The 10,846-nt window shown below is 40.2% G+C and overlaps 1 protein-coding gene and 1 long non-coding RNA gene across 2 annotated transcripts; one reads left to right on the top strand and one right to left on the bottom strand.

The window, feature by feature from the left end:
• Window positions 1–78: 78 nt before the first annotated feature.
• LOC117541223 (THAP domain-containing protein 5-like) lies at window positions 79–3,529 on the bottom strand. The gene is made up of 4 exons (XM_034208389.1): window positions 2,825–3,529; window positions 2,379–2,470; window positions 1,804–1,996; window positions 79–1,634 (listed from the first exon to the last, which is right to left on the bottom strand). Exons 2-4 carry the CDS (start codon window positions 2,456–2,458, stop codon window positions 1,377–1,379), a joined length of 531 nt encoding a protein of 176 aa, XP_034064280.1. The 5' UTR covers window positions 2,459–2,470; window positions 2,825–3,529; the 3' UTR covers window positions 79–1,376.
• A 1,568-nt stretch (window positions 3,530–5,097) lies between these two features.
• LOC117541225 lies at window positions 5,098–6,133 on the top strand. The gene is made up of 4 exons (XR_004568283.1): window positions 5,098–5,232; window positions 5,462–5,506; window positions 5,625–5,688; window positions 5,805–6,133. It is a non-coding gene; the product is annotated as an uncharacterized LOC117541225 (long non-coding RNA).
• The last annotated feature ends 4,713 nt before the right edge of the window (window positions 6,134–10,846 follow it).

The following is a 10,846-nucleotide window of genomic DNA, read 5'->3' on the forward strand; positions in this document are numbered from 1 at the left end:
TTTATTTTGTACTGTCATAACAGAAGCGTTCCATATTGTTTGATGGAGGACATGCTGTGTGTGATTGGTTGTGTCACAATTTTCATTTTACAGAACCACTGATCAAATAAGTTCAAGCCAAACACTGACCGCTCTGTGTACGGTCGCTTTACACAATGTAGACAGTTCTGAATTCGTTATCCAATACTTATTACAAATAGTATTAGCAAAACAAATTGTAAAAGTTACATTTTTAATTCCTTTTTTCCTTCCCCCCCATTTGGTGCTCCTGGTGGAACGCGGTGAAGTTAGTTTTAGGTTGGATATTCGACGGACATTCAAGGACCCGCCAGCAGCGTCAGTTTCCCCTGCTGCTGGCTGTATTACAACGGGGAGGTCTTCTCCGCGAAACGAGGCTTTCACTTAGGGACCATCAACAAATGACTTTTCAATTACACAAGAAACATGTTATTTTTAATAAATCTACAGCTTCCCGATCGAGTGAATGTGAAGCAAATCCACTCTAGAGCATACATTTGTTGAACAGACCTCTTTTTATTGCATTTTAATACTTTAAATACGTTTTAATATTTTGATGGAAACATTTGCATATTTCTTCAATAACTTCTAGATCATGTGACCTAATGACTCAAATTCAGCTATGAATCAAACAACTATACTTGATGCATAGGACACCTCTTTTTATTACATTTTCACCCTGTAAATATTTTTATAATATTTGAATGGGAAAATGAGCATATTGCTTCAATAACTTCCAGGTCATGTGACCTTCACTCAAAAATAAATGCTGGGTCAAAGAACCACATTGGCTGCATAGGACCCACCTCTTTAGATTTAATAAAGATTTAATAAATACATAGTAGGTGGCGATATATGCTCCTAGTGGTAACGATTCACCATTAAACAAAGAAGAAGAAACATCAGGGGGAAAGAGAGGGAGACACACAAGCACCCACTACGGCACGTAACACGTGCACACACAGTTGGAGCTAATGCCCTTTGAAAAGGACTGTTTTTGTGAGCTTCTGTCTCATGCTGCCACTCTAAGCTCAGAGCAGTTATTTTTGCAATGTGATGCAGCCTTAGCTTAAAAAACAGGGACACAACTAATGTCAACAGCGTATGGTGGTGACTGTCAATGCCATACTGTGTGTCGACAATGTGCTCCCCGAGCAAAAACACATCCTCTGGACCTATCCTCTTCCGCACAATGTAGAGGACCTCTAGCAGTTTGATGGGCTGTGATCGTCTAGAATCTGCTGATGCCTGGCAAATTACCCACTCTGCTGCCCTGACAACACTCAGTGGCTCCCTGTTGCTTTGGCAAAATATACGAATATATAAATAATAGTAATATGGAAATTAATATCCTTCTTCTAATATCCCTTCTTGTGCACAGCGTCAGTGTTGATCCTCCAGTTCAGCCCATTGTCTAAGTGCACTCCCAGGTATTTGTAGTCCTCCACAACAGCCACATCCTCTCCCAGAATGCACAGGGGTAGAGGAGACGTCCTCACCCTCCTGAAATCAATGACCATCTCTCTGGTCTTGGCCACATTCAGAATACTCACAACATTAGGCTGAGGTTCATCTTCCGCTCTTCTTGAAGTGGTTGTGCTTCTTGTTGCTTCCGGCTAAAATAAACATTAAAGACATGTTGAGTGTTTAAAATGTGCTGTAATACACAACACATTATTTATTCCTAAACTTGCAGAAAGAAAAAACTAAAGTGTGACATTTAATCACATATTTATATATCAATCTTATACACCTTGAATTCTTGTTGGCCAATGATACACATACCCTTTGAAGATGAGCTGGGAAATTGAATACTGTTGGCACAACACCATCTTTAAGCCGGACAGTCTGCCCCGTCCTGTCAAAGTCCTCACTCCTGAAGTACTCACTGCAGAGCAGTGTCCTGCCAGAGGAAACAAAACCGTCCCTTCTTAGGGCGAGTTCCCACTGCCTCCTCCTCTCTCCGGTTTTGGGAAACCTTAAAAACATGAGAATGGTAGCCAGATATATAAATTATTGTCAACATTTTCCTCCCTTCTTTCCTTTAACATTAAGGGTAAGGACAAAAATACACACCGAAATTATCATATTTTTGGTATGTATGCATGTATGTATAGCCTACTTTAAGAATAAGACAACCACACTAAGAGTAATAAAAAAGGTGTACAAAAGAAACATTAAATAATTGTGTAAAGAAATGGTAACAACATATTCTAAAGAGGCTGGGTCAACAACAATCTTGCAATACTGTTATCTCACATAGCCCCACTGATCCTGTGTAGCAGGACTTGTAATGTACATACATCCACTAAGTAATTAACGATTATCCTAATTTTAGTCATAATATTGTCATATCTTACACGTGAAAGGTGATCCCACGGGTTCTTGTTTGCAGACTGCGGTGATTAGAGCATCCGTAGGCTGCACAAAAGTCCGGCATAGTCAGGTACTTCTGTAAACACAAAGCCAGCAAATTCCTGTATCATAATGCAAGATGTTTTTAACAAGCCAAACCACTTGGAAGAAATCATGTGTAACTTAAGTTATGTTGAAAAGAAAGAGCAGTTCTGCCTCTCCCACTGGTGTAAAGTTGCTGGGTCAACTTTGTAATACTAGGTCTCACTCACAGCCTCTTGTTATTAGCCAGCTAATAAATACAACCACATACACAAAGAAAAGCTGCAATTTCAACATGTCCAAGCATCCTGTATCATAGCCATGCTAATAATGTTTATAATAAACCAAACCGTTTGTAAATCAGTCAAGATTTCAGCGAGTTAAGAGTATTTGTGTGCAGATGACTCACCTTACAACAGCTACCATAACGCGAATCAGAGTACCTGTTGACTGTAGCAAGATGGCGGCCGGTGAGCTACGCTGGAAAATCTCCCATGAGCCATCTAGTGTTTATATATATCTATGGGTCGGGGCAATTGTTGGCATGTTTCATGTACTCTGTATTTTACTGACTGTGTGTTTGTATTCTGCCAGATCCTGAACAGCTGTCTTACAGTTATTGAGAAGGTATTGAAGCTGTTCTAAAATATGTAAATATATGTATAAAACATACTATATTATATCAAACAATTATAAGATATTACATTATGAAACTACATGTTACAGAGAGTAGATGGCGTGTTTGCTTCCAACAGCCATGTTATAGCTGCCTGGTTTCCACCATCTTCCACCATCAATCCGATGCAACACCTGCCGCTATTTTGATCATGATTGATTACCCATGTTGCTGCTCCATGTTCTTGTACCAACTCATTACTGAAGTCACATCAACACAACTGGTTTTTTGCTTTTCCAGGAAAATGCAGCAAATCTCCAACGGCTTGTCCTTCCAGTGTGGGAACCTGGAACCTGGACTCTGTGTGAGTACATGTAGTTCAGTCTTTGCTATTGTTTGTTTACTGTACAATGAAGTTTGCCATGCCGCAAATAGTGTTTCTATCTTTCAATTCAACGCTTCATTTAGTTGTATAATACAGATCCTACAACTTTATAATATAACTAGGGCCGGGACTTTAACCCGTTAATTAAGATTAATTAATTACACAAAAATTAACGCATTTTAATCGCACTTATTTTTGCACCGCGGAACGTTTCTCACTGGATGAGTTTCAGGCGTACCGATTATACTGGAGCACCAACTAACGTTCATGACTTCAGACAACAACAAACCACAGTGAACAACAGTGGGAAATGTTGTTTTAAAAAACGGACGGATGGAAGCGTCGATAAGAGCACGGTTGTGTGCAAATTATGCAAAAAGGAATTCGCATATCACCGCAGCACATCAAGCCTCAAGTATCACCTCAATGCAAAAACATATAGCAGCTAGCGTGGAAGCTAGCGTGGACGTTAGCCTCTTTTATCGCGTTCACACCAAAAAGAGCCGGTACTAAAATGAGTTCATGAGAACCTTTTTACCCCCACGAGAGTCCCTGCTAGAGAGCAGAGAGCTGCTAGAGAGCAGGGACTTTCGTACGGCTCTCTTGTGAGAAAAGAGCTATATGTCTGATTGGCTGGGCGGATTGCAAACCACGCCCCGTAAAACTCCCAAAAAGTTTTGTGAAGCCGCCATTTTATTATCCTCGCATTAGCATTAGCCCAGCGCAGAAACGCAGAGAGACTAATTTATGGCAACACAAAATAAAACATGGGAGCGGTGGAGATGAGGAGGTGTCGGCGTTCTGGCGATTTACAGGCCCCAACTCCGGGGACTTTGGGCGGCAGTATACGCCGTTTGCGGCCTGCCAGTAAACCCAAAGCAGAAGAAGAAGAAGAAGTGACGTCAGCGGCTTCATTTGCCTAATCCTCCCCCAGGTTCAAAGAGTTCTCATGAACTAAATTCTCATGAACCTTTGTGGGAAAAGTACTGCGGTGTGAATGCGCCTAATGGTATACTAAAATCCATGTGAAAAAAATTGCTTCTCACTGTTCTCAGGTCAAATATTTATATGTGATTAAAAATGCGATTAATTTCGATTAATTAATTACAAAGCCTCTAATTAATTAGATTATTTTTTTTAATCGAGTCCCGGCCCTAAATATAACGTTTGCATGTCAAAGTATACCTGTTGATATTGGAACGTGTGATATTAACAGATACTGAGGCCACAAGCTAGGGAGATTTTCTTTCTAGATCCCCTCCGTGGCGCTGGCTGGAGAGATGATAGTCGCACCAAATCATTCAGGTCTTTTGGCGCACAGTTCCATCACATCCGGACAGTGGTAGTTCTGTTTCAGACCACTTGTCTATCTTTTTTTAATCTATGGCTCTGTGTTATTTGAGCTAACATGGGATGCATTGTATTAAATAAAAGGCATTGAACAGAACCATAGATGCCACTTGACAGCGGGCTGTTCTGTTTGACCCCTTAATGACTTTTTTTTTGGAAGTTCAAGTTTGTTCCTGTTCCAACAGTGTTCAAAGATTTTCTGCCTGATTTTCGAGTACTTATAAAGTTGAATTAAATTGTACTTATTCTTAACTTTCACATGCATTGTGTTCACATAAACCTTGCTCAGATCTTGTGCCCTGGGCCTTGGGCAAGTCTTGGTGTGGATGATGTCCAGGTTAGATTTGTTAAAATTATTCTACTGAAGAGTATGATGTAATTGTCATTTTTGACACATGACTTTTCACACTACAGGGCCTACCAAGACAAGGGTTCTCGAACAACTGTGGGGTGTTTGTTTTTGATGGTAAGATACTGGATATACAGTAAACATAGTAGTCCTATTTTTCTGTTTATAATAATGTATACAAATGTATACTGCTTTCAGCATGCTTTGCACTCCATTATTGCTCATAGTTTGAGACATGCTGTAATTTATTTATATCCAAAACAACATTCACGGAGGAATATTATTTGTCAATGAACACCATAGCATCACAACAACCTAACATAATATACTATTTCTTTATTTACAGTACGCATTTTACATTGTGGCAAGAGCCCAATTTGATTTCAATGAGGTATGTAGAAATAAGGGTTTCATATTTCAGTTTTTCATTGATATTTTTCATTGATATACAAGACTTGTCAGGACATGTGTTGTTGACCCATCTGGTTGTGTGCTTTTTATATTCCAAGACAAACATGCAGCAAATTAAGCACTGGTGGTAACCCTAGTTCTCCTGAAAAACGTTCCCATGCCGTAGGTTTCTTTAATTTTACAATTTACATTTGCATTCTTGAGACTATTTCTTACACTGTAACCTGACTATATCATTTTTAATGAATGTTTTTAATGTTTGTCTTTCATTCACCAAGGTCTGAACAAGCGAGGTCGCAAGACTGCAAGAGGCGACGGGAGGAAAAGGCAATGCAGGTAGAAGTTGTTGAATCACAAATGATAAAGTCTTGAACCAGTGTGAGTGTTAAACATTTAACCTCTCTTTGTCAAATATATTTCAGGATGAAGAGGTTGTGAGGTTCCACAAAAGAAGCAGGCCATCATTTGAGATGGGGTCATGAGTGAGTGCTGCTGGGGGGTTCACTAATGCCTCAAAATGTATTAGTTGTCACGATCTGTCTGTGTATTATTTTGTCCTGTCTTGTCTGTTGCTTTCTGTGTTCAATCAAATTGAAAGTCCTGAATTCAAAGTGTTTCTTAAGTAAAAGAGAATAAGTATTATCAGCTAAATGTACTCGAAGTGTCAAAAGTAGAAGTACATGCGGAATGGCTCTGTTCACAGTATTATATTACCATCGATATTATCCTGTCAATTCTATCAATTTGTCAATACGATGGCACTTTTTTAATATACTTTTTAAAATACTGGTAGGAAATAATGTGATATGATTTCATTTATATCACATGTTTTTCAGTAAAAAGTGAGTAAATATACAATATTGCCTCTGAAATTAAAATTAAATGAAAATGAAAAAGGTGTATGTTAAAAAACAAATGAAGGCCCTTTCTTGAAGTCATAACTGAAATAATTGATGCAATTAACATGCAAATAGACATTAAAATATGCTTTGAAGGCTGTTAATGTGTTTAATTTGAGTTTTACATTTTTAAATGCCGTTGCCATGGCGACAGATCACTCGCCATCATCACAGACCTCAAGGTATCATTATATATATATATATATATATATATATATATATATATATATATATATATATATATATATATATATATATATATATATATATATATATATATATATATATATATATATTAATAATATAAGATATAATATGTTAAAATAGTTAATACTCTGACGCTATGATTAACAGAACAGAACTACTACCCCGGAAACAGGATGCAACGCGTCATCTGTGAAGCTCGTCACGTGCCTCAAAGGTTGAGAAGGTGGGGCCGTCCCGTCACGTGCCTCAAAGGTTGAGAAGGAGGGGCGTTGAGGCTCCGCCCATGTTGAGCTCCCGCCCATCTTGAGGTACTGCGCACTGCAGTGAGGGGCTTCTCCAAGCCCCCAGGAAGTGCGCCGGAGTCTGATGAGAATATTCGTGCTGGTCAAACGGCGGTACTACACTTCCTTTAGGTTGCTGGGCCCGGAAACACTTTTTCCCATTGACTTACATTGGGAAAGAGTGGTCTGTAACTCGTTGGATAATTTTTTTTAAACTAAATAAACTACCCAGTATGAACACTTGTATAGCTCTTATTAAAAACATTCGTTCCTCAAGTTGTAAAAATGTGCTAATAACGTTATTCTGAGAGTTATTTCCCTCGGCATTATGAACGCGCATCTAACCCACGGGACCGCGCCGCCCGGCACGTTCATGTTTCTCTTTACCCATGGATGCACAATAACAACGGACCATATCGCCTTACTGCCAGCCCACGGAGCTGTAATAATGGATATATTGCACATGTTTGCTGTAATTCATCATTTGTAAAACATTATACTACATGGGATGTATGATTTAAATATTGTACCGTAAATGTTGTATTAAACAAAGTTAATATTACCGACGTAGATTAACGTTCCTGTAGCTTCTTATTGCACTTGCAATTGTTTTAGTTACTTGTGGGCTACTTAACATGAATAATCACAGTTACTATCTTTTACTCCATCACATTTCAAAAAGAAATAGGCTATTGTTATTTTAACTCCACCACAGTAATCCATCATCAGCTTTACTTTTTAGATAAAGTTTTAACTCACAATTGATCATAACAGGCTTCAACATATACATTTGTATATATTACCAAGTGGTTTCATGTACAACCCACACAAGTATCATGCTAAATGAAGCTCTGTTGCTTGGATATCACTAGATCCTGATGTCCGCGTAATATAAAAGTACATAACGATTGATGTGTAATTTAGCATAATTTACTAGCAAGCCGCTAGCTGCTAACTGCCGCCTCGTTAATGTAAATCCAGTACCATGCTGTCATGAACGCGCGGTGCTGTTACGTGTACGCAAATTCACGTGCTTAATGTGAACAAGCCTTTTGGGCGGCGTGGTTAAAGTTGCGCATGCTCTATGAGTGCACATACGGGTACTTCTCAGGCATGCCGGGTAATCTGTGACGTTTCGCTCTCTCAAAAGTTGGGCCATTTTGTCATCATGCGCTAATGAGCAACTCTCGTAGGAATGAATGAGGCCCCGCCTCCCACGCTGTATCCAGTTCTTATTATACATCCATGGGCTTCTCCCGACACCGGCTATTCCCCAGAGTTTGCCCCTTGGTTGGACCCTGGTTGCGTTCCAATAGTCCATTTAGCTTAGAAACCTTCCTAACGGAGTAAAATGACCCGGAAGTCCCTCAGTGGCAGCCATGATAAGTGCCGTTCCAATTCTCCAAATGAAAGGAAAGGAGGTTTCAAACTTCCTTTATAACCTCCTTTAGCTTAGGAACCACTGGACCTCCCTAACCGAAAGGAGAGGAGAAAATGCTGCCCCACAATGCATTGCAGCCGCAACATTTGCCATCACAACAGTCGGCCGTTCACGGAAACAACCGATTATGACCGAGAAATTATATCATGAAAGTTACGGTACTTATTAAGCATTTTAAAACGTATGTGGTAAGTTGCCCAAGTGCTTTTTTCTGAACGTTCATCAGTATTATAATCAAAAAGATAAATATGAACGTTAGTTTTTACTGAAATGATCAAATAAAGTCAACATCTCACAGTCTTTACTGAGCTGTGTGGGGTTTGTTCAACTTTTAAAAGATGTTTGAATGGTGATATACACAGTGATAGATGTTAAGGACTAACGTTTATAATAAATACATCTGTATTGATTTTAAGATCTTTTCATAGTTCATACAATCATACGTATTGGGATCATTTGTATTGATGTGGACCGGAGGGAGAGGGTGATGAGCATAAGTTTCACTTTCCTTTTTTATTTCAATTCCAACTTTGGTCATGAAGAATATGTTTCTCTGTTGTCCCCGTTCATAAAGCATAAAGCAACAGCATCAGAGCACGGTGCAGAGTCTCTAGATGAGTTTACAGTAGTCCCTCGTTCTTATTAAACATCCATGTTGTAGTCCGCTGTATAGAAAACTGTAGTTTCCATAGTTTCCCCACAGCAGCAGACGCACATTCATGACGTCCGCTGGAGCATCATAAACACGTCGGATAGTGAAAGTGCAGTCGGATTCTCTAAAGTACCGCGGTCTCTTCTCCTAAGTCCTTTTGAATTCTCCTATCCACTATCCTTTAACCCCGTGACGTTTCACTCAGAGGTCAAGGAATAGGAGATAGGGTTAGAATTTAGGAGCTGATTTTTGGATTATCGGAACGCAACCCCTGTAGCAGAGGGGCTACTGCTGTGGCGCAGACTCTTCACAACGAAGGATCACTTCTTCTTCTTCAAGGCAGGGAAGGTTTCGCAGTACGCAGTCTACTGTCCCGCAGCTGCTGCCTCTCTGTTGGACTCCGGTACTGCACCTTACTCATGAGACGTTGAAAAAAAAAAGAGAAATGGGTGGGGGGCGAACGCAGTGTCACTGTCGATTTATTAAAAAGAACATTTTTCTTGTTTAATTGTAAAAGTCATTTGTTGATGGTCCCTAAGTGAAAGCCTCGTTTCGCGGAGAAGATCTCCCCATTAAACTGACGCTGCTGGTGGGTCCGCGAATGTCCGTCGAATATCCAACCTAAAACTAAATTCACCGCGGTCCCTGGTGGATGGATGCTCCCTTAGCATTTGCTAAATACTGTTTATGCCACAGGCCGGCCCTGGGGCCTCATTTATAAAACTGTGTGTAGGATTCACGTGGGAAGGTGGCGTGTGTAGGACAAAGCAAATAAATACGCACATAAATATTCCGATTTGTAAAACACTGCGCACGCACGTCCTACGCCGGTTTCCCTTTATAAATCACAATCAACTCGAAATGCGGCGCAGCTTTTTTGGGCTATGGACTGGCCATTGGGAATACCGGGAGTTTTCCCGATAGGCCGGTGCTTTGCGTGGGCTGGAGGGCCAACAAAAAATAATTAAAAAATAAACAAAATGTATATATATTTTTTTGCCTAAATCCTACCGGCCCACATTTGTAAGTGTTCCGGCCACTCCCTTTTTTTTTTGCTTACGTGAATTACCTGGGAGTGGCTGTACCCGTAGGATAGAAAAGGGGGAAGTGACGTCTGACTCAGAGGTCGCGCGGCTGTGGAGAAGAACGTGTTGCCCACATTCTGTTACTGAGTTTAGGCTAGTTAGCTAGCAGGTTTATTGTGTTGGGTGCAGTCACTTTTGCCTCCACTTGCTGTTCAAATAAATGTTGAAAGAAAAAGTAAATCTGTTTACAGTTCTGTTTCATATGGCTGTTGAGAGATGTATCCATAGATTTAGTCCCTAATTTTGCTCTCAAAGTGCACCAGATTGATGCATTTAACTTCAACATTTAAAAAAAAATTCCCGGGGGAGCATGCCCCCGGACCCCCCTAGAGGAGGTGATGTCCACCACCTGCCCACACCCCCTGTTAAATTGTCTCACCCACATTGAGGATGCTTCCTACGCCCAAGTTATTTATGGTATTATTTCCACATATTTCTCTCCATTCTTCCTTCTGCCAACGGTGTCGCAGTTTCTCGTCTCTCCCGTTTGTGTGCTTAGTGCGTACGCATGGGTTAGAGTTTGCGTGGAGGACCGCACGTTTTCCCGTCAAGTTAGTATTTTATAAATCGCAAACATTGCGTAGAAACTGGCGTACGCCATTTTTTGAGCGTATATCCCTTTATAAATGAGGCCCCTGGTCATAGTTTTAAAAATCACCAGCTCAGATTTCTGGGAAGCAGCAGATGCCTCACATTACTTTTCATGCTAGTCTTCAGGGTGTTTTTGCAAACATTTCTTTTCCATAATGAATAGC

The sequence above is a fragment of the Gymnodraco acuticeps genome, unplaced genomic scaffold (assembly GCF_902827175.1).
Source record: "Gymnodraco acuticeps unplaced genomic scaffold, fGymAcu1.1, whole genome shotgun sequence".
Lineage (NCBI taxonomy): Eukaryota > Metazoa > Chordata > Actinopteri > Perciformes > Bathydraconidae > Gymnodraco > Gymnodraco acuticeps.

What these genes read in the sequence shown, in the direction of transcription:
- LOC117541223 (XM_034208389.1), bottom strand. Translation starts at nt 2,458, where the DNA reads ATGCCGGACTTTTGTGCAGCCTACGGATGCTCTAATCACCGCAGTCTG. An exon ending in CGTGGGATCACCTTTCACGT is followed by an intron (nt 1,997 to 2,378) that starts GTAAGATATGAC and finishes CATGTTTTTAAG; the next exon opens with GTTTCCCAAAACCGGAGAGA. An exon ending in TCCCAGCTCATCTTCAAAGG is followed by an intron (nt 1,635 to 1,803) that starts GTATGTGTATCA and finishes TGTTTATTTTAG; the next exon opens with CCGGAAGCAACAAGAAGCAC.